The sequence below is a fragment of the Oncorhynchus mykiss genome, chromosome 9, assembly GCF_013265735.2.
Source record: "Oncorhynchus mykiss isolate Arlee chromosome 9, USDA_OmykA_1.1, whole genome shotgun sequence".
NCBI lineage: Eukaryota > Metazoa > Chordata > Actinopteri > Salmoniformes > Salmonidae > Oncorhynchus > Oncorhynchus mykiss.
This window is the reverse complement of record NC_048573.1, coordinates 62,727,335-62,750,950: the sequence shown is the minus strand read 5'-3', so window position 1 is coordinate 62,750,950 and position 23,616 is coordinate 62,727,335. Positions and strand designations below refer to the sequence as shown.

Here is a 23,616-nt window from a genome sequence, read left to right as displayed (position 1 = left end):
CAAAATTACATCTAGAATCGGCTTCCTATATCGCAACAAAGCATCCTTCACTCATGCTGCCAAACATACCCTCGTAAAACTGACCATCCTACCGATCCTCGACTTCGGTGATGTCATCTATAAAATAGCCTCCAACCCTCTACTCAACAAACTGAATGCAGTCTATCACAGTGCCATCCGTTTTGTCACCAAAGCGCCATACACTACCCACCATTGCGACCTGTACGTTCTCGTTGGTTGGCCCTCGCTTCATACTCGTCGCCAAACCCACTGGCTACAGGTTATCTACAAGTCTCTGCTAGGTAAACCCCGCCTTATCTCAGCTCACTGGTCACCATAGCAGCACTCGCTCCAGCAGGTATATCTCGCTGGTCACCCCCAAAGCCAATTCCTCCTTTGGTCATCTTTCCTTCCAGTTTTCTGCTGCCAATGACTGGAACGAACTGCAAAAATCTCTGAAGCTGGAGACTCATATCTCCCTCACTAGCTTTAAGCACCAGCTGTCAGAGCAGCTCACAGATCACTGCAGCTGTACATAGATGGGCTGTTTTCAGATGGACTATCTACCTACCTCATACTGTGTTTATTCATTTATTTATCTTGCTCCTTTGCACTCTAGTATCTCTACTTGCACATTCATCTTCTGCACATCTACCATTCCAGTGTTTAATTGCTATATTGTAATTACTTCGCCACCATGGCCATTGCCTCAACTCCCTTATCTTACCTCATTTGCACTCACTGTATATAGACTTTTTTGCTTTCTTTTGTTCTACTGTATTGTTGACTGTATGTTTTGTTTTTTCCATGTGTAACTCTGTGTTGTTGTATGTGTCGTATTGCTATGCTTCATCTTGGCCAGGTCACAGTTGCAAATGAGAACTTGTTCTCAACTAGCCTACCTGGTTAAATAAAGGTGAAATAAAATTTAAAAATTAAAAACACTGAAAATATGCAAAAAAAAATATGCAATTTGATAATGACAAAGAACATATTTGCAGCAGAATCATTAAGCATATGGCTACTCACCAACAGATGTCATGGTCGTAATTCATCTATGTTCAATGTGGAATTGTTAATACATTTGGAAAATTCCAAATTCCAACTAAATCGAACGTCTTTATATCTAAAAGACAACAGATTTTGGTTTGTAACCCTTAAATGTTTTCCTTTCAACTCGCCAATTAGAGCCCGTTTCAAATGATCACTGAGAATAACTGTTCCAGACTCGAGATGATCATCAGACTGGAAACTTTCTTCATTTCATTCTGTTATATTACATCTTTCTTTTACTATAAAATAGGCTGGGGAAATAAGAATGTCTTATCTGCTAAACGAACATAACAAGGCTATGCCATTGCAGTCCTAGGCTTCTACAAGCACCACTGCTGAGGTTACTGGCTTTTTGAAGATTGTGCTCCATGATATTATGGTTTCAATACATTTATCTTAAATGGCACTTGCTTATTTTTATTGAATGAATACACAGTATATTGGGCAACTTAGCAATTAGGATTTGTTATCTGTAACGGTTATGATAAATTAGACATTGTTGCACACTAATGGCATACGCCTATAGATAAATGCGCACATATGTTTTTCCAGTGCAGTCATTATGGAGTTCTCTAAAAACAATCATGAGCTTACTTGAACAGCCCCAAAAAATGTAATTGGTAGGGATCTGTGCATGAACTTTTATGACTTTTCCATTGGTTCCATTGCCCCAGACATGCTTAATCAAGCACAGCTAAAGAATTTGAAAGAAAACAAATACTTTGAATACAGGTCTGGTTCAAATGTAGTTGATTGCCGGTACTCACCAGGGTCCTTGAGTTCCTTGCAGACAACATTGTGGATGAGGAGTGGCTGTCTGATCACCTTGACCTTCTCAACCTTCTTCACTGGCTTGGTGATGAGCAGCAGGTCCGTGAAGAGGAAGCAGTAGACGTCCATCTAAGGAGGGACGGATGGGGAAATACTTCCAGCTTCATTTCAGGTCAATCATCCTCATTCATTCACCCATCATACAATAACTAGGCCAAATCAAATAATTTTCTCCCCGATCACCCTGGTCATTGAAATATTCTACCACAACTTAAAATACAGTGTTGGGTAGTTCTCAGCCTGCAACAGTTATGAGTTAAAAGCAGTTAAGCAGTTATAACCAGTTAGAATGAGTTAAAAGCAATTCTAATGTGTTAAAATCAATTATAAGCAGCCCAGCCAGTCTCTTACCCTGCTGTCTTTTCCCTCCTTCATGCGCAGTGCCCCCTCTAGATGGAGTTGTCTAGTCTCCTCTGGTGATGTGCCTCTCATAGGAGCCATCAGGTCAAAGCAGTTAAACTCACGCAGTATCTGAGGAGCGAGAGAAGGGTTAAACACCAAGCAGAAATACAAGCCTCTTGTAGCAAAATGCAGCACAACTTCAACCTGGACTAAAATTCACAGTCAATAGAGATTCTCAATTGAACGTGCTTTTAGTCTAGCAGTAGACTTGCAGCATTATACTCAGGAAACCAGCCCTGAGTACGGTGTGTGCTCACCTTCTCCACCTCCTCGCTGCTCCCCTCCACTGCTTCGTAGGAGTCAATGCGTCCAGAGATGGTGGCTAGCTTTTGCCGCTCCTCCCGCTGACGCATCTGAGAGTCCACACTGTTGATAAAGCCTTCCACACACGCCACCATGCCGCTGACGGCGTCGCGGGATGATGAGTCGTCAGTCTTCTTGAGAACAGCCTTCAGCAGTAGGGGGTACTTGGTGAGTCTCTGGTGGGGTTTGGCCAGCATGTCAGCAAGCTTAAGACGATTACACTGCTTATGAGTCTCAGCCCACTGTGTGTGTGTGTGTGTGTGTGTGTGAGAAATAGAGAGAGAGAGAGAGAGAGAGAGAGACACACCAGGCGTTAGATCAATTACTGCACCTGTACATAGCCCATCTATAATTTAGCCCAAACAACTACCTCTCCCCCTACTGTATTTATTTATTTTGCTCCTTTGCACCCCATTATTTTTATTTGTACTTCGCACATTCTTCCACTGCAAATCTACCAATCCAGTGTTTTAATTGCTATATTGTATTTACTTCGCCACCATGGCCTTTTTTTTGCCTTTACCTCCCTTATCTCACCTCATTTGCTCACATTGTATATAGACTTATTTTTCTACTGTATTATTGACTGTATGTTTGTTTTACTCCATGTGTAACTCTGTGTCGTTGTATCTGTCGAACTGCTTTGCTTTATCTTAGTCAGGTCGCAATTGTAAATGAGAACTTGTTCTCAACTTGCCTACCTCGTTAAATAAAGGTGAAATAAAATAAAGAAATTAAATAAAAAATCAAGAGTTGAAGCTTAAAGAAATTGTGGCTAGGAACATAATGAACAGTACTGAAAAGTGTCAGGTAGAATGTACTACTGATGTTTGAAATTGGTTGACTGTGCTGTGTTGGTGAGATACATGTTGAGAGGAGCAAATAGTCTTTGGTAGGCAGTTGTTTAACTTTACACTGTCACTATAAACAGAGATAGGGAAGACCGACAGACTGCAACTCACCGTGACGTAGATCCTGAAGAGCTCGTTGTCCCTGTGTAGTGATCTCATGTACTCCAGGCTGGCCTCTTCCTCCATGCAGTAACGGATGTAGGGCTTGAAACGGGAGCCAATCGTCCTGAAGCCATGGTGGAGGTCAACAGGGTTGAGAAGGGTCCTGGCCTGCCGAGCAATTTCCAGGGCGGGCAGCATCACCTGGCTCCAAAGGGCAGTGTGTAGACGCACAATGTCCTGGATGTTACTGAAGAGACGCATTGGCTCCACCTCTGTCAGCAGACCACTCTCCTGCAGGTTCAACAGCCCACACAGGAACAACTACAGGAAGGGAGGAGAAAAGTTGTCAGAATGGGACATCTAGGTAAAGCACTCATATGCCTAACAAATAGGACATCTAATTGAGATGAATTCAAGTGATTACTTAGGACCTGATACAGGGTTACAGTGTGGGAATATGGACATTCTTATCTAAAGTGTACTTACATCAGTGATGACTCGTAGTTTCTTGATGTAGGTGGCCTCAGTGTGCAGAAGCTCCCAGATAGCCTCCTGCTGATGGAACTGGCGTCTGGTCAAAGTCTAGAAACACACACATTAGATAATGGCCTCATGTTTGTGAACCAGGGGTGGGGTCAATTAAATTTAAATTCCATTTAATTCAGAAAATAAACCCAATTCAACATTTTCCAAATTGAAAAGCATTGGAATTTGTGCACTTCTCGAATAGACTGGAATTGAAATGGAAGTGACACCAACCCTGTTGTGAACACAACGCATTCACTTTGCTTAATGAAAACTACAACTCCCTTCAGCCAAGCTTCACACAAAGTTCTTGACTTGATTTCTCTCGTGAATTATTTGATTTCTCTAAAGAAACAGCGCGTTGGGCTCACAAAAAAAAACGAACAAAATGGAATTCTAGTACAAGACATCTGTCAATTAGTTGTTTAACCACCAGGAAAAAAGCTCCATTCTGATGAATCGCTCAGCACTGCCCTGTGTTGTGGCTGTCTATTGGTATGTCTGTATGTATACGGTCACTGTTGCCCTGTGTTGTGGCTGTCTATTGGTATGTCTGTATGTATACGGTCACTGTTGCCCTGTATTGTGGCTGTCTATTGGTATGTCTGTATGTATACGGTCACTGTTGCCCTGTGTTGTGGCTGTCTATTGGTATGTCTGTATGTATACGGTCACTGTTGCCCTGTGTTGTGGCTGTCTATTGGTATGTCTGTATGTATACGGTCACTGTTGCCCTGTGTTGTGGCTGTCTATTGGTATGTCTGTATGTATACGGTCACTGTTGCCCTGTGTTGTGGCTGTCTATTGGTATGTCTGTATGTATACGGTCACTGTTGCCCTGTGTTGTGGCTGTCTATTGGTATGTCTGTATGTATACGGTCACTGTTGCCCTGTGTTGTGGCTGTCTATTGGTATGTCTGTATGTATACGGTCACTGTTGCCCTGTGTTGTGGCTGTCTATTGGTATGTCTGTATGTAAACGGTCACTGTTTATTATTATTGAAAAACAATAAAAAGTGTCAAATTCGAAATGAAATAGGTTTGTTAACATGGGTTATTGTTAATGGGAAAATTGATGGCTACAACAATCAAAGTAGTAGTGGTAATTTAAAAGGTAGATAAAAAAAAGAACTGTAGTGCACATCAATGTTATAAACTTAGCATTAAATTCATCGTTAGGGCAATAATTCAGTCAATTTAGCACGATATGCATTTTTTTCTATATCATCCAGCTCATGACATAACAGCTTTACGGTTACAAGAGTATGTCAAAATGATACCATTCTAGCGCTTAAACACTGATTAAATTGGTGTGACTGACAAATAATCCCCCAATTTAATTTTTAATGTCTTCACTCTTATTCTAATATTTTACTATTTTCGACATTGTAGAATAAGAGTGAAGACATCAAAAATAAAATAAAGAAAACCCCTTGAATGAGTAGGTGTGTCCAAACTTTTGACTGGTACAAGCATGTGTGGTTGTGTCAGTGGAGTGTGTTTTGGTGAGTGCCTGTATTCATGTGTGTGCGTGTTCTTGTTACCATACCTCAGGATGGTCCAGTAGCTGCGTCCAGCTGTCCTCCAGGGCAAAGCTTGTCTCCTCTTCTTCCTCTTCCCAGGAGTCCTGGTGGAAGGACAGCTGAGGAGGAACCTTGGGAAGGCCAAAAAGAGTGTACGACTGCAGCTTATTCTGGAGCTGCTCCATGCGGTCCATCTCCTGTTAGAATGGACGCCAACACATGTAAACAAACAGACCCTGGGCAATATTCTTCTTCCTGCTTCACTACAAAGTCATTTACATGTAGAGCACATTTAGATTAAATCAGTATTACTATAGGAAGGGGAGAGGCAGGAACAGTGCATTTTCCTGTCCATTACAATATTAAAATAGAGCTTATTACACTCCTAAAGCAAAATGTAAACAGGCTTGAAATCCTACATTAGCATAACCCTCCCTCGAGTCCACTGAATTCTTAAATCTGTCAACAGCTATCCAGCCTATTGTCCTGCCAGGACACAGACCAGCCTCATGTACTTATGAAAATGAGCTCTGTGCATTGAGATCAGTTGGACAATAGAGGTGGTGGGTGGAGGGGAAGGGTGGGTGGAGGGGGAAGGAGGCTAGTGGAGTGGGAAGGAGGGGGTGTGCCAACTGTGCTTAAGGGACCTGTTCCCTGAAGGGGGTACAGGATGCCCTGATTCACCCCTGCTTTGTGGAGGAGAGGGGCCAGGTCTCTGATCCGCCCCTACCCTACACTGCCCTGACAAGATGAATAGAGATGATCTGGTAGCTGACAGGTGAGTGACAGGCGCCGTCTCCCTCTGACATCTGCTACAGTGCAGGATATGACCTCAGGGGAGTGGAGACAATGTACGTGTGTGTGGGGGGGAGAGGAGTGTGTCTGTGTGCGTCAGCGTGTGTATGACAGTGTGCTTTGTTAGGCGATAAAGGCTAATGATTATTGCCATTTCAGATCCTTGTGTCTTATTGTATTATTATCATCATCATCATCATCATCATGGTAGGGACCTGAATAGAATTTTGTCTAAAACGGAACACCTTTGTTAAACCTTCATTCTTCCAGGCCACTTCCACCACAGCTACTAAGCATATTTGTTTAGTGGAAAGCTGCTGTGTGAGCCAACTCGGAGGCTTTGGAGAGAAGGGAAGTGATCTCACTGGGAGCTGAGTGGAAATGGCCTTCGACCCCTGCACCACACACACGATTGCGCACACACTAACCCCCCCACCACCAAGCCCCTCCCTCTACTAGTGGCTGGGTCCCCCCCTGATGGCCCAGACCAGGCCTTTCCCATCACCTTTCCGAAAGCCCCTGCTACAGCGTTGGAGCTGAAGAAGCCAGAGAAGCGGCTGGCTGCACGGTTCTTCCAGCTGTCCGGTCCAGGTCCTACGCCTGGCAGAGAGCCGCTCAGCCCGGCCAAGGAGTCCGGAGACGGGATGCTGGCGTCCCCAAGGAACTCTGTCATGTTTTTCCTGCGACGCGCCTGACCCTGCAAGAACCAGGAGAGACCAGTGTTCATATGGAATCCCCACCAAAGGCAGAGAGGGAGAGAGAAACAGACCGAGTTAATAAAAAGTAAATAAGATTGAAAGCGTTTAGGTGAGGACATCACTTGGAGATAATAGTGAGTCGTCAGGCAGAGATATGGAAAGAGACGCGACAGAAGTTAAAAAAGATGAGAAATACACGAGGAGAATAAACAGGCAATCAAAGGGGATTTTTGATGTGAGGAATGACATCGTCATCAGGAGAGTTGTTAAAGCCATCCTAACCGCCGTTCAGACACATACAGGATTGAGAGGAAATTAATGCCACTTCCTGAGACGGAACACTCCTTAAATCAAAGGGAACATGGCAGGACGGACAGACAGGTCGGCTAGAGTCACTCCACTCCATCGTTTCATTACTATCGTTACCCTGTCATCAAGCAAGCCCTGCTGCCGGCCTGTGAGTCTTAAAGACAAGCAATCTCAATCCACTTTACGAGCACCGGCCGCCGTGCAAACCAAACAAACATGGGCCTTCTCAGGCCTCAGTATCTGAGGAAGCAGTTGTTTTTGCCATCAGAGAGAGACAGTATGTCAGTGCAGAGTAATGTGCTAGTGGGGCTTAGGGAGTCGCTGGGCCATTGACCCCTGTTTAGGTCATTACACAGAAGAGCAGCGTTTCCCAAACTCTATCCTCGGGACCCCAAGGGGGTGCAATTTCGTATTTTTCCCCTAGCACTACACAGCTGATTCAATTTGAATCAGCTGTGTAGTGCTATGGCAGAACCCCAAATGTGCAGCCTTTTGGACCCTCCCTCCCTCAACCTTGCGTGCAAACCATTTTAGCGGCCCCCTTGTGACAGCAAAGAGAAAAGAGAAAAAAATGTGTTTTAGAGTTAATTTCCTGCAATTCTACACATTTTGCCATGGGGCGGAGAGAAGAATTATCAGTTTTACAACCGATGATCAATGGGCCCCACCCCATTGATCATCAGTAAGCATGTAGTAAGCATAGTCGGTAATTCAACCATGCTTACTACAAGTTTAAATAGCCAGCTGCTAGACTAACTTAATCTAAAATAATTTAGCTGACATCGGCTAATTAAGTGACTGCTGATGCACAACCCAACTACTATTCTAACTCTCATTAGTAAGTTGAGACCCCGGCTGAGTTCCCTCACGGGCCTACAGGATAAGACCAACAGTGAGAATGTCCACACAAGAGGTCGGTAAGGATTGAGCAATGGTCTCTAAACAAACTGTCAGACAGAGAGGAGCAACAATCAATAAATCTCTCTCTCTCTCTCTCTCTCTCTCTCTCCGCAGACACAAACATGCCCATCTATAAACAATACTGTTCCAAATGTATTACCTTTCGGGATTCTTTAAAAGCGTTCATGCAGAAGCAAACATTTAGACCAATCGCTGTACTAGAGTACAATCTTTTCCTTCTGTCCAAAGAAATATTACTTCAACTCCATATGGTGGATAGTTTTCCTCCTCTGTTTTAGTATTCAAGTGGGACGAAAATCGAAGGGGAAAGGACCAAATATTTCAAGCTAAATTTCCCATCCACTATATTTAGATATAATCGCTTCAGTGGGGCAAACAGCGAGGCCCCTCATCCAGCTCTGACCAGGGGGATTTCTGGGGGATCTCGGCCAAGAGGACAAGGACACAGGTGCAGGAAGTGGACCGAGAGAGAGCGAGAGAACGAGAGGGAGACAGCAAGAGACACACACTGGACTCTCTGCCAGTGACAGCAGCTCATTGGGCTGGACTAGAGGGGCTGAATTCCGATTACCTTGGCTCAGGAATGCTCTGGCAACAGATACACAGAGCATGGTAGGGGCGAAAAATGTGACTCTCTGATTTAGTGACATGGGTTTTTAGAGTAGTATGACAATGAACATTTAACCAAAACTAAAACCTAATCAGAAAAACTAAAACCTAACCAAATCAGTAATTTGCAGAACATTACAGTACAAATCAAAGTCCTGGCACTATCCCAACCAACCCAAATACAAGTAGCCTAAAGCCTCTACTGACTTCAAGACTTACTGTCTAAACTAGGATGTATAACTCTCTCTTACACTGCAGATTGATCACCCAGATTTAGTAGGGGAAAGGCTCCCCAAAGCTTCACACACAATGGAAGCAGTAGAGTACTCACCATTAAAGCCAGCGGCATGTCAAAGATCTGAAAAACCATCCTAATCCTTCTGTTAGTTAGATTTTGCAGCCCATACTGGACCCAGCTGCTGTGTTCTCTCAAGTTCAACCTCTCCTTCTCTTACGCATACATTCACGATACACTCATGCCAGAGCCCTCAGACTAAGAGAGGGAAGCCCCGAAGAGCGACAGCTGGAACAATGAAAGGTTGTTCCTCAAAGAAAAGGGCTTCTGAAGTCCAGTTATGAACTGAGATAAGAGGTCTTGCTCAAGTTGAAAGAGTCCAGGTTTGTATGTCTGATAGAGAAGTTCTTGTATCCTTCTTATCTCCATGAATACACCATGAACACCACCCCAGGTCTCGTCTTTGAACTCTGTGTCTCTGTGTACTCCGTGGTAGTCCTGCCTGTCCCGCTGTTCTAACTCAGAGGTGAAGCCTGCTGTGCTGATTGAGTCTGCTGCCTGCCTAGAATTTCACACAGCCACTGTCCTGGAGTCATAGCAACCAGGAGGATCCTGTCTGCCCCATTGTGTTGAGGAGGAAAGGAAGAGGAGGCAGGGCTACAGGAAAAGTGAGTGAGTGTCTGTGTGTGATCTGCATAGAAAGGGGTGTGGCCAGAGCAACAGCTTGCAGGGCTCCAACAGAAAAGATCAGGCATCCTGGTGCTGCAGAGGATATGCCAACTGTTCATAGTAACTCACCCTTTGTTTAGTCGCTGCCTCTGACGTCCACTTTCCTTGTTCTGACTGTTCTGAATCCCCCACACACCCACACCCTCTCTCCCTTCACTTCTTTTCCCTTTTCTTTTAAACCACTGATTCTCTTTCCAAACTGACTGACAGCTTTACGTCATTTAAAATCTGGCATGCCTCCAATTCCGCTCCCTGATTGTAAATGAAACTGATACTCTAACACAGAACAGACATGTATTCAGTCACTAATGTGACACCTATACCAGGCATATAGAAACATACTTACAAGGACAGTTGTGCCTCTTGGGAGCAAAGCTAATTGTCACGTATAGACAAATTGATTTTGGAATGTCTCCAGGAGGAGAAAAATAGGCAATGAGTGAGCTAACAAAAGCAAGTATTACTGAACTGGTGAGAACATCAGTTAGGCCTTTACCGCACTGACAACCACAAAGTCTTGCTCTATTGTGGTTTGAACCCAAGTTACCCAACCCATTAGGCCTATGTTTTCTCAATCAATTATGTTTTTGTTTGCCCGTGGACACAACTTTCCACAAAGCTTTCCTGGTTGACTGTAACAAGGTAAGAAATGACCAGTAATGACCTGTTTTAACACATTTCTTTAGTATGCTTAGATATTCCTCACAGATATGACTAAGCAAACACCCCTTTCCACAATACGTGGCAGCACAACTACACACCATCAAATTCAGGTCATATCTAATCAACTGGGGTTAATGTACTTATTTTAGCATTGATCCTATATATTTCTCAATGGGCTATTTTAATGACCTATTTGTACTGATTCTCTACTTACAAAAACAGCAGATATTGCAGAAGTCTGTTCAAAAGAGCAGCATTCAACACCTAACTAAAAACCATTTTACCTACTTTTCTGTGCAGCCCTGTATATCTGACCAGCCCTCTCTAAACTTTATTGAGTTTCACCTGGCCTCTGTGCAGACCTATCTGTCATCGTCCATTAATAACAGAGAGGACCCTGACCTACAACACCATTGACAGGTCTGGGAACTAGGGAAATTGGTGGCCCTGAGTAGTTGGCAGTCACGTTCAGCTCCAAGCAGGTTAATGACAAAGTCTCGTGTCCAGTTGGTTCCTTCCTCATCTTATCACAGCCCTTTGTGGTTTTAACCTTGGTTTGAAAAAAAAACCCAGAGAGACCCGAATGGAGGAAAGTATTGAAAGTAGCGGTCGACCGATTATAATTTTTCAACGCCGATACCGATACCGATTATTCGGCCAATTTTTTATTTATTTATTTGTAATAATGACAATTACAACAATACTGAATGAACACTTATTTTAACTTAATATAATACATCAATAAAATCAATTTAGCCTCAAGTAAATAATGAAACATGTTCAATTTGGTTTAAATAATGCAAAAACAAAGTAATTGAGAAGAAAGTAAAAGTGCAATATGTGCTATGTAAGAAAGCTAATGTTTCAGTTCCTTGCTCAGAACATATGAAAGCTGGTGGTTCCTTTTAACATGAGTCTTCAATATTCCCAGATAAGAAGTTTTAGGTTGTAGTTATTATAGGACTATTTCCCTCTATACCATTTGTGTTTCATTAACCTTTGACTATTGGATATTCTTATAGGCACTTTAGTATTGCCAGTGTAACAGTATAGCTTCCGTCCCTCTCCTCGCTCCTCCCTGGGCTTGAACCAGCAACACAACAACAACAGCCACCATCAAAGCAGCGTTACCCATGCAGAGCAAGGGGAACAACTACTAGAAGGCTCAGAGCGAGTGACGTTTGAAACTCTATTAGCGCGCGCTAACTAGCTAGCCATCTCACTTCGGTTACACCAGCCTCATCTCGGAAGTTGACAGGCTTGAAGTCATAAACAGCGCAATGCTTGACGAAGAGCTGCTGGCAAAACGCAAAGAAAGTGCTGTTTGAATGAATGTTACGCGCCTGTCTCTGCCTACCACCGCTCAGTCAGATACTTGTATGCTCAGTCAGATTATATGCAACGCAGGACACGCTAGATAATATCTAGTAATATCATCAACCATGTGTAGTTAACTAGTGATTATGATTGATTGTTTTTCATAAGATAAATTTAATGCTAGCTAGCAACTTACCTTGGCTTACTTCATTCGGGTAACAAGCACTCTCCTTGTGGAGTGCAACGAGAGAGAGAGGCAGGTCGTTATTGCGTTGGACGAGTTAACTGTAAGGTTGCAAGATTGGATCCCCTGAGCTAACAATGTGAAAATCTGTCGTTCTGCCCCTGAACCGTTCCTAGGTCGTCATTGAAAATAAGAATGTGTTCTTAACTGACTTACCTAGCTAAATAAAGGTATAATTAAAAATAAAATATATATTAATAAAAAAATATATTAAAAAAAATAAAAATAAAAATAAATAAAAAAATTGGCAAATGGGCGCCCAAAAATACAGATTTCCGATTGTTATGAAAACTTGAAATCGGCCATTGCGATAATCGGTCGACCTCTAATTGAAAGTAGCTAAGCGGTTATGCAGTAGCAACCCGCCCCCCACCGCGCTACTGGCCTATCAGTTATGTTGTTATTCACCGATAAGAGGACCCTTGATCGGGCTGTCTGATTAACGATGCAAAAAGTGTGACGTTAACCTTCCTGCCCACATGGACACACACGCAAACACACGCAAGTGCACCGACACACAAGACCATGTCAAGTTCCATTGGCTGGGAATGCAGTGCAAACCCCCATCATGGTCAACATATCACAGGGCCAGTGGCCTTGCTCCAAAAACCTGCTCCTAATTCTACAGCCAGTTAGCGTCATGGTGAAACAAAGAACCACTGAGTTAGAGGGAAGAAGATGAATCGTCCATTACAACAATAGGATAGTCCTTATCGCCTGCTAACCCAGATATCACTGGTTAATGGTCAGCATGGGAACCATTTACATTTTAGTAATTTAGCAGACGCTCTTATCCAGAGCAACTTACAGGTGCAATTAGGGTTAAGTGCCTTGTTCAAGGGCACAGACAGAGTTTTCACCTAGTCGGCTCAGGGATTCGAGCCGGAGACCTTTCGGTTACTGGCCCAACGCTCTTAACTGCTAGGCTACCTGCCGCCTACCTGGCACTGGATCCCAAACGTGCCATCACAAGAGGCCCACCAGCATGACTGGTGTCTCTACTGTTTCCACTACACACACACTACCTGGCTGGTGTTTTCCACCATTCACGGGACCAAGAGATAAATAAATCAGATACAATCTCCACCATGGCTGAGGTTACAGATTGAGAATCCTGCAATCATTGCCTAAGCATTACATTCAAGATGGCATACATTACAATGGCATTTCATTATCTAATATCAACTTAAATACTGCAGCCACAGAGGAACAGAGACCCAGTGGTTCTGTCTGTCTCACCTGACATTGTGTTGTTGTTGGGCTCTGGAGGGTGGCTGATTCAGGAATACACTCCACATGCAGCAGGTCCCAGCTACGCCAGGACGAGAGGCGATTAAACCGCACCATTCTCAAGCCTCACTTAAGAATAGATGCAAAACCAGTCATCCAAAAGTAAATATGACTAATTTAAATTAGGAAGATCCTAAATCCAAAAGTCTATGAGATCCGAAAAACATTACAGCTAGAAAAAAAGAGGAAGAACCCAACCAAAGTCCACAGAGACGGGGAGTGCAACGCACAGTGAAGTACTGAGGTGGAGGAGAGTTGTAGCTGCTTCTTCTGTCTGTCACCAGAGCAGTAATGCCTGACAATCACTGGGATCATAAAAATGCTGTATCCTCCCTTCTCTCCTCAAGCCTCCACACCTAAACACACTTTACTGTCTCAGTCTAACACATTGAAATACACAACTACCTCTCCTGCAGCAGTTCAACTGGCTCCCAGCCACGCCTAGTCACACCTGAGCTCCCAACCCTGATAGGCCGTAAACAGCAGACATCCGTGCCCACCAGAGCCTGCATACTCAACCCCACAACAGCCTTTTTTAAACATAAACACCACCAAGTATACACAAAAATCCCCTTTCATGCTGGATAAACAAACCGTTTTCGAGAAACACACTTGATTAAAATAAAGGTTAAATAATAAATAAATGTCAGTTAGGGATAGATGGATAAACAGCATGCGGTTCAACACAATTGTGCACCGTCCTATGGGACTCCCAATCACGGCCGGTCGTGATACAGTCTTGATTCTAACCAGGTTGTCTGTAGTGACACCTCTAGCACTGAGATGCAGTGTCTTAGACCACTGTGCCACTTGGGATCCAAGACCAATGAAATATAAATCTAACAAAATGTAGCATTTTCATAGTGGAGTTGTCTATCAAAGTATAACAATTTCAACTTGTACTTCTATTGTTGCGAGGCAGTCTGTATTTCATCTCAACTAACCTGAGATGTGTGAATGGCTATTCGTTTCAATAAATAGGCACGTGAGTGCAGATCATCAAACATAAACATACAAGTAAAATGCATGTGACTACTCCCCATTCTCCATCGTCATTCAAATGACTATTGCACAAATTGCTGATTGTCCTGATTGTGTATTTCACTCAGAGATTTGATGTCCTTAAATGAATGAGCTGTTAGTTTTGTTAGCCTGGCTAAGCAAAACAATTACAACTGTAGTCTAGGGGAAAGACCTGAATGTGAACACTGTGCTTAGCGGGGGACAATACAGCATTTAAACAAGGAAAAATAAATGACGAAAAACAGTTTTACATAACCTACTTCCTGCTACCATTACCAAAGAATGAATAAACCAGACACTAACTTAACCTACCAGTTTATATAACCAAACGCACATTATAACTACATAGGCATAATGCATGCATTTGAGTCATTAGCAGACTCTCTTATCCAGAGCTACTTAAAAGCAATTAGGAATGTGCCTTGCTCATGGGCACATCAACATATTTTTCACCTAGTCTGCTAAACAAGCGTCTGCTAAATGACTCAAATGTAAAAATGTAAATGGAGTGCTCATGTGTCACATCTATGTCAAATCCTCTAAAAGAAGAGGGTATGGTTCCTTCAACCACCCAGGCTATTCAACAGCTCCAATAATCTCCCCATCAGTCTTCTTGTTGACCTACCTGTCCTTACACCACGGTCTTACCCCTCCCTCCCAACACTCAAGTTCCACAGATGCCAGCAGATAACTCTAGGCTAGACCATCATAAGACCATCTACTATAAACCTGGGTGAAACACAAGCCCTGGTTGACTTGGTGCGTGGATAGAGTTTCTACTGGTTAGATCATGGTGAGCCCATGTCAGCACGTAGTCTACAGAGTGACCGACTGACGGGAATGGGGGTAATCTGAGACTGTTAGATAAGTGAGTCCTCTCACGGAATAAGACAGACAAGAACGAACATGTGGGAGGATGTGGAGGGTTTCCTTGAGTCTTCTTCTTCCCTAAAATACATTTCCATCTGTGCTCTACTGTACTGCTCTTCTCTTTAAAGAAATGTGTGCACCATTGCATTTCACAACAGTCATTGGTAGAGAGAGGGGTTTGTTATATCACATTTTTATTCACCCAATAAAATACTTATGGGATACAGATATTATTTTGGGGGGAACTTTTGAATAATAATCTTTATAAACTGAGGTCCAATCAGTTCACAGTGACAAGGCGTTGAAATGATTCTGTCTAGCTGTCAAATGCCGTTTCATTCTGACCAGGTGAATCTTTGGCTATCTTTGTAGTGTGTTGTTTTCCATGGCAACCAAATGGCGCATATTACACAAAGGCCTTCTAAAAGGTTCAAAGATCACTTTTATAGATGTGATCTAGCTATTGTAAATCACATGATCCCCATCTGTCTAGAGCATTCTGTTTGAAGTACCCATTATAAACCATGTGAGTCGAAGCCAACTGTTTAGATTGTCGACAAATGGGATTATTCAAAAGTTACACACTGTAGGCCTACACAGTGACTAGCCAATCCACAAAGCCAGTACATGAAAGCCCAACTATTGGACACGCTTAATTACTCATGTAGTAATTTAGCCTTTGGTCAAACTCTTCCCAGCATTTGTATCTGAGCCTAACACCTTAACTTAACCTCCTGGAATGTAGCAGAAACATCCCTGAAGTTATTAATTACACTTTGGATAGTGTATCAATACACCCAGTCACCACAAAGATATAGGTGTCCTTCCGAACTCAGTTGTCGGAGAGGAAGGAAACCGCTCAGGGATTTCACCATGAGGCCAATGATGACTTTAAAACAGTTACAGAGTTTAATGGCTGTGATAGGAGAAATCACATTGAAGCTACTCCACATTACTATATTTCAAAGTTCTATTATTGAAGACCAAGGGGTATTAAATTAATTGGAATGACTAGACAGACTCTGTTTTGGTTTTATGTAAAGATATCATAATTATATTATATGTAGTATACGCTTCCATAAACAACCCATGAAGAAAAATGCACCATTCATGGCCAGCTATGTAAACTAACATTGATTTATCCTGCGATAGATGTCTTCAATTGGTAATATTAATTGTTGTCTTCTAATGCCTCTTGAGCAGGTTGACGTTTATTTGGATGAGTCTTGTCTTTGAGGCAGAACTGAGAATTTCTGCTAGATGGGCCAGATGCAAAGTCAAAACTGGCAACATTGTAAAAATGTAAATTTGCATTAATTTAAGGTTAGGTCTAGGCATTAAGGTTGACTGTGGCTGTGCCAGCTAGTGACCACTCAGCAGAGCTGCCTCCAGAACAAGAAATCGGACTACATTACTAAGTGTGTGTGTTTGCAGGAGTGAAGAGTTAGCCAAATTACTTAGCCAATTAGCTTCAGCTGTCTGGTGTGCAACTGTGGGAAAGTTGGTTTGACTTTGGATAACCTATCTCCAGGGCTAGTTAGGGACCGTCAATAAATTACACAATGTAAATGAGACAATATTTTCAATGTTGCACACCTTTAAGTTCTCATTAAATGCTTTCAATATTTTTAAAGGAATTTCTAAAATGTATAGTTGGTTTGAGGATAAGTAATTGAAATGTAGAGCTATTGGAATTTTAACATTGTCCCATGCACATTGTGTAATTTATAGGGGCAGTTCTTTAAAGTGTGTACCTTTGCTCTTTATCGCCTCCTTGAGGGCATAATGAGAATGGCTGCTCTCTGTGTATGAATATAAACAGTGTCCAAGTTTGAATGAGCTGATACAGGCTTTTTGACTTTCTTTTTTTCTGAAGGGGTTTTGTATATCATGCATTTACTGCTTGTCTTTGACTGAATGAGACTCCTCAAACTAAACAAAGACAGGATTGGAGAGGAACAGTATGACCAAACTCCTGACTAAATCAGACAGACATGTTTAACTTCTTATGGCTGGGGGGCAGTATTGAGTAGCTTGGATGAATAAGGTGCCCAGAGTAAACTGCCTGCTACTCAGGCCCAGAAGCTAAGATATGTAGATTTGGATAGAAAACTCTGAGATTTGTTGGTTTTCAAGTCTTTGCCTATCCAAGATAGTGTAAATTTGGTCCGATTGCACTTCCTAAGGCGTCCACTAGAAAGCAGTCTTTAGAACCTTGTTTCAGGCTTCTACTGTGAAGAGGGAGAGAATAAGAGCGGTTTGATTCAGGTGTCTGGCAGAATGTCAGGAGCTCAGTCAGGTGCGTGACCGTGAGAGTTAGCTGCGTTCCTTTTCAATTCTAAAGACAAAGGAATTGTCCGGTTGGAATATTATTGAAAATGTATGATAAAAACATCCTAAAGATTGATTCTATACATCGTTTGACATGTTTCTATGAACTGTAATGGAACTGTCATCTGAACTAAGTGCCTGCGCCTTGTGAATTTGGATTTGTGAACAAAACTCGCAAACAAAAAGGAGGTATTTGGACATAAATTATGGACTTTATCGAACAAAACAAACATTTGTTGTGGAACTGGGATTCCTGGGAGTGCATTCAGATGAAGATCATCAAAAGTAAGTGAATATTTATAATGCTATTTCTGACTTCTGTTGACTCCACAACATGGCGGGTATCTGTATGGCTTGTTTGGGCATGAGCGCTGTACTCAGATTATTGCATGGTGTGCTTTTTCTGTAAAGATTTTTTAAAATCTGTCATTAAGGAGAAGTATATCTTTAATTCCATGTATAACGTGTATTTTCATCAACATTTATGATGAGTATTTCTGTAAATTGATGTGGCTCTCTGCAAAATCACCGGCTGTTTTGGAAGCAAAACATTACTGAACATATAGCGCCAATGTAAACTGAGATTTTTGGATATAAATATGAACTTTATCGAACAAAACATACACGTATTGTGTAACATGAAGTACTATGAGTATCATCTGATGAAGATCAAAGGTTAGTGATTCATTTGATCTATATTTCTGCTTTTTGTGACTCTCTTTGGCTGGAAAATGGCTGTGTTTTTCTGTGACTAGGTGCTGACCTAACATAATCGCATGGTATGCTTACGTCGTAAAGCCTTTTTGAAATCGGACACTGTGGTGGGATTAACAACAAGTTTATCTTTAAAATGTGTATAATACTTGTATGTTTGAGGAATTTTAATTATGAGATTTCTGTTTGAATTTGGCGCCCTGCACTTTCACTGTCAAATTGATCCCGTTAACGGGAATTCAGCCGTAAGAACTGAGGCTGAAGGCTCATCCAAGGCTGATGACTTACCGACCCGCAGACAGACACTAAAATCCCTAAATTACAGAAACCTCAGGTATCCTCCCAGGCTCTACCCCGTTGCCTAGCACAGCAGCACGGCCGCAATGACATCACACATTTTCAATGCATGCAATGCTACACTGTCTCACCTGAGTGTGTGAGTACTGAGTGGGTCTAGACTTGCCTGCAGGGATCTCCACAGTTCACACCCATTGACTTGTTTTTCAATCTGTAAGCGGAGAGGGCTAGTCCCCACAAGACAGTTACCAATCTTTCAAAGCAATGTGCAGAGGCAGCGAAAGAGTATGGCACAAAAAGAGCATGCTGTTTTCATACTGAAAGTAGTCGCTCATGACAGACTTAACACAAATTGACTTGCTGGCACGCCAAACTTTTTTCTGGGTTCCGAGATTATACTGAGAAGGCAATGGACAATCTCAATCTTATTTTCTTCCAGCAAAGTTGACTAAATGACATCTCAGAATGTAGGTTTTAGTCAGTCGGAGAATAACTGCAGTACAGAATGAGACAGACAGGACACTAAACCTTATGATTCTAGCCTCTCCCACGGTCTATTAACACAGGGTGAAGCAGGGTGCCAGTTCCCCCTGGTCCAGCAGACTCCTTCTCTCAGCACCTCTCCTCCAGGCCAAAGTGAACACTACCGGGTTCTTCCTGTCAGCCAGAATAAGCAGCTAATGGCAATGCCTCTTCTGCTAGGTCACCAGCCTACCCAGCAAGGCTTGAAGGCCATAGAGGTGGCTGGCACAGCCCAAGGCATATGAGGAAAGCAGAGTTTAAGTGTTCCGATGGGATGAAAGATAGCAAGGTAATGAAAAATAGGGTTATGATAATGACTGGATTATCATCCACTTCATAAAGGCATCATGGGATAAAGGGTTAGATTATGGAAAGAGGTAGAAAGTGGCATCTAAAGTTTCAAGATGTTTAAGAGATGGGGGGGGTAGTTAGGATAATTACTGTAACAGGTTAGGATAATTAGGTTAAGGTTCTGAAAAGGGTTAACAAAAATGCTCTCCTAACCTGCAACAAAAAGTCACAACCGGTAGTAGCTGTACTCCATCTAGTCACAACCAGTAGTAGGTGTGTATAAGTCGGATAGGATGTATAGTTTAAGTGTGCTTATACTGAGCTCATGTAGTGGTAACATCTGTCACCTGTTCACATCCTGGACAGGTGACAGATGTTTGTTGAGTGCTCCAACTCCTTGAATTAGTCATTTTGGAAGTTTTTCTTGGTAAGCCCTTCTCATGATTTTTGTCATTGATGTTGAAAACCCCTCCTTTCCTTCATTTGTTCAAGGCCCACCTGAACTCTGTGTGTATACTGTATGTATGATACTGTACATGGACCCATGGTGTGCGCGCGAGAGAGATTTGATGTACATCGGTTGCAGTGTGTGAGTGAATACATACTGTAGTAGAGGCTGCGCTGACCAGTAGGTCAACGTTGCTCTTCATGCGTCCCAGAGAGCCGTGCTCCACCCTCTCGCTGCCCGCAGTGAGGATGTAGGGGCTCTGAACCCCAGAGGAGGGTTTCATGTTGGGCAGACTGAGCGAGCGCAGGTCCTTCACTCCCTGCTCCACCTTCAGCTCATCACCTGGCCGTGCTGAGGAGGAACCAACATGGAGGGTTAGCTTAGTGTGTTATAATTCTCTTATTGAAGATAGGTAGGTGTAATAGAGAAGTGCGTCAACATTTATTTCAGGACTAGCTTCCTGTTTAAGTTCTTTCCTCAGGCACCAAAACAGGATCTCTAGTGGACAGTCTTAAATCCCTTTTAAACATTAGATTGTGAAAATATTATACAACAAGGCTAGCTTTTAAGATTTGCTTAATAGCTGCAGATTGCATTGGATAAGTTGAGAGCCTGGCGGGTAGGAACATTGGGCCAGTAACCGAAAGGTTGCTGGATAAAATCCACTAGCAAGGCAGTTATCCCACTGTTCCCCAGGTGCCAATGACGTCGATTAAGACGCGCGCAGGCCGTTTACTTTGGGCAACTTATTCATCCAAGCTACTCAATACTGCCCCCCAGCCATAAGAAGTTAAAACACACCAAAGCAAGACATTAAGAACAAGATAAAACTAACTGAAACAAGCCACTTACGATTCTCCAGATAGCAGCTTCATGTCATTGTTGCTAGCTATCTGGCCATCCAGAATCACAACACACAACCATCTGGCCCACTGAAGCGTGTTGTTTTTCACAACGTTCTCATCAAATCAAATCAAATTTTATTTGTCACATACACATGGTTAGCAGATGTTAATGCGAGTGTAGCGAAATGCTTGTGCTTCTAGTTCCGACAATGCAGTAATAACAAGTAATCTAACAATTCCAAAACTACTGTCTCGTACACAGTGTAAGGGGATAAAGAATATGTACATAAGGATATATGAATGAGTGATGGTACAGAGCAGCATAGGCAAGATACAGTAGATGGTATCGAGTACAGTATGTACAAATAAGATGAGTATGTAAACAAAGTGGCATAGTTTAAAGTGGCTAGTGATACATGTATTACATAAGGATACAGTCGATGATATAGAGTACAGTATATACGTATGCATATGAGATGAATAATGTAGGGTAAGTAACATTATATAAGGTAGCATTGTTTAAAGTGGCTAGTGATATATTTACATCATTTCCCATCAATTCCCATTATTAAAGTGGCTGGAGTTGAGTCAGTGTCAGTGTGTTGGCAGCAGCCACTCAGTGTTAGTGGTGGCTGTTTAACAGTCTGATGGCCTTGGGATAGAAGCTGTTTTTCAGTCTCTCGGTCCCAGCTTTGATGCACCTGTACTGACCTCGCCTTCTGGATGATAGCGGGGTGAACAGGCAGTGGCTCGGGTGGTTGATGTCCTTGATAATCTTTATGGCCTTCCTGTGACATCGGGTGGTGTAGGTGTCCTGGAGGGCAGGTAGTTTGCCCCCGGTGATGCGTTGTGCAGACCTCACTACCCTCTGGAGAGCCTTACGGTTGAGGGCGGTGCAGTTGCCATACCAGGCGGTGATACAGCCCGCCAAGATGCTCGCGATTGTGCATCTGTAGAAGTTTGTGAGTGCTTTTGGTGACAAGCCGAATTTCTTCAGCCTCCTGAGGTTGAAGAGGCGCTGCTGCGCCTTCTTCACGATGCTGTCTGTGTGAGTGGACCAATTCAGTTTGTCTGTGATGTGTATGCCGAGGAACTTAAAACTTGCTACCCTCTCCACTACTGTTCCATCGATGTGGATAGGGGGGTGTTCCCTCTGCTGTTTCCTGAAGTCCACAATCATCTCCTTAGTTTTGTTGACGTTGAGTGTGAGGTTATTTTCCTGACACCACACTCCGAGGGCCCTCACCTCCTCCCTGTAGGCCGTCTCGTCGTTGTTGGTAATCAAGCCTACCACTGTTGTGTCGTCCGCAAACTTGATGATTGAGTTGGAGGCGTGCGTGGCCACGCAGTCGTGGGTGAACAGGGAGTACAGGAGAGGGCTCAGAATGCACCCTTGTGGGGCCCCAGTGTTGAGGATCAGCGGGGAGGAGATGTTGTTGCCTACCCTCACCACCTGGGGGCGGCCCGTCAGGAAGTCCAGTACCCAGTTGCACAGGGCGGGGTCGAGACCCAGGGTCTCGAGCTTGATGACGAGCTTGGAGGGTACTATGGTGTTGAATGCCGAGCTGTAGTCGATGAACAGCATTCTCACATAGGTATTCCTCTTGTCCAGATGGGTTAGGGCAGTGTGCAGTGTGGTTGAGATTGCATCGTCTGTGGACCTATTTGGGCGGTAAGCAAATTGGAGTGGGTCTAGGGTGTCAGGTAGGGTGGAGGTGATATGGTCCTTGACTAGTCTCTCAAAGCACTTCATGATGACGGATGTGAGTGCTACGGGGCGGTAGTCGTTTAGCTCAGTTACCTTAGCTTTCTTGGGAACAGGAACAATGGTGGCCCTCTTGAAGCATGTGGGAACAGCAGACTGGTATAGGGATTGATTGAATATGTCCGTAAACACACCGGCCAGCTGGTCTGCGCATGCTCTGAGGGCGCGGCTGGGGATGCCGTCTGGGCCTGCAGCCTTGCGAGGGTTAACACGTTTAAATGTCTTTACTCACCTCGGCTGCAGTGAAGGAGAGACCGCATGTTTTTGTTGCAAGCCGTGTCAGTGGCAATGTATTGTCCTCAAAGCGGGCAAAAAAGTTATTTAGTCTGCCTGGGAGCAAGACATCCTGGTCCGTGACTGGGCTGGATTTCTTCCTGTAGTCCGTGATTGACTGTAGACCCTGCCACATGCCTCTTGTGTCTGAGCCGTTGAATTGAGATTCTACTTTGTCTCTGTACTGGCGCTTAGCTTGTTTGATAGCCTTGCGGAGGGAATAGCTGCACTGTTTGTATTCGGTCATGTTACCAGACACCTTGCCCTGATTAAAAGCAGTGGTTCGCGCTTTCAGTTTCACACGAATGCTGCCATCAATCCACGGTTTCTGGTTAGGGAATGTTTTAATCGTTGCTATGGGAACGACATCTTCAACGCACGTTCTAATGAACTCGCACACCGAATCAGCGTATTCGTCAATGTTGTTATCTGACGCAATACGAAACATCTCCCAGTCCACGTGATGGAAGCAGTCTTGGAGTGTGGAGTCAGCTTGGTCGGACCAGCGTTGGACAGACCTCAGCGTGGGAGCCTCTTGTTTTAGTTTCTGTCTGTAGGCAGGGATCAACAAAATGGAGTCGTGGTCAGCTTTTCCGAAAGGGGGGCGGGGCATCTAACCCGTGTATGGGTCTTTGATCCAAAGGCTGCTGCTACAGATATAGGCCTTTTCTCAATTGGATTTGCTCAACTCACGTGTCCTCTCTCACTTCCTTTTGAAAAAGGGCAAAGGTAAATCAAGGAGAGGCGTCGTGGAGAGGGAAAGTGAATGAAAAGGTAATTGTATGAAATCAGACTCCTTTTCTACTCGTGCCTTACCAGGTAAATTACGTTTACAGG

The 23,616-nt window shown here is 43.4% G+C and overlaps 1 protein-coding gene across 8 annotated transcripts in view; it reads right to left on the bottom strand.

Moving 5' to 3' along the window:
- The window catches only part of LOC110532604 (pleckstrin homology domain-containing family G member 5), a 117,103-nt gene that overhangs the window by 5,952 nt on the left and 87,535 nt on the right, over positions 1-23,616 (bottom strand). For all 8 annotated transcript variants that reach the window (XM_021616644.2, XM_036988625.1, XM_021616646.2 and 5 more), the window contains 8 exons: positions 20,054-20,247; positions 6,891-7,082; positions 5,617-5,787; positions 4,029-4,124; positions 3,552-3,863; positions 2,544-2,831; positions 2,236-2,355; positions 1,821-1,953 (listed from right to left, as the gene is read on the bottom strand). In XM_021616644.2, coding sequence (XP_021472319.2) covers positions 1,821-1,953; positions 2,236-2,355; positions 2,544-2,831; positions 3,552-3,863; positions 4,029-4,124; positions 5,617-5,787; positions 6,891-7,082; positions 20,054-20,247 — 1,506 coding nt within the window. The remainder of the gene's footprint in view (positions 1-1,820; positions 1,954-2,235; positions 2,356-2,543; positions 2,832-3,551; positions 3,864-4,028; positions 4,125-5,616; positions 5,788-6,890; positions 7,083-20,053; positions 20,248-23,616) is intronic.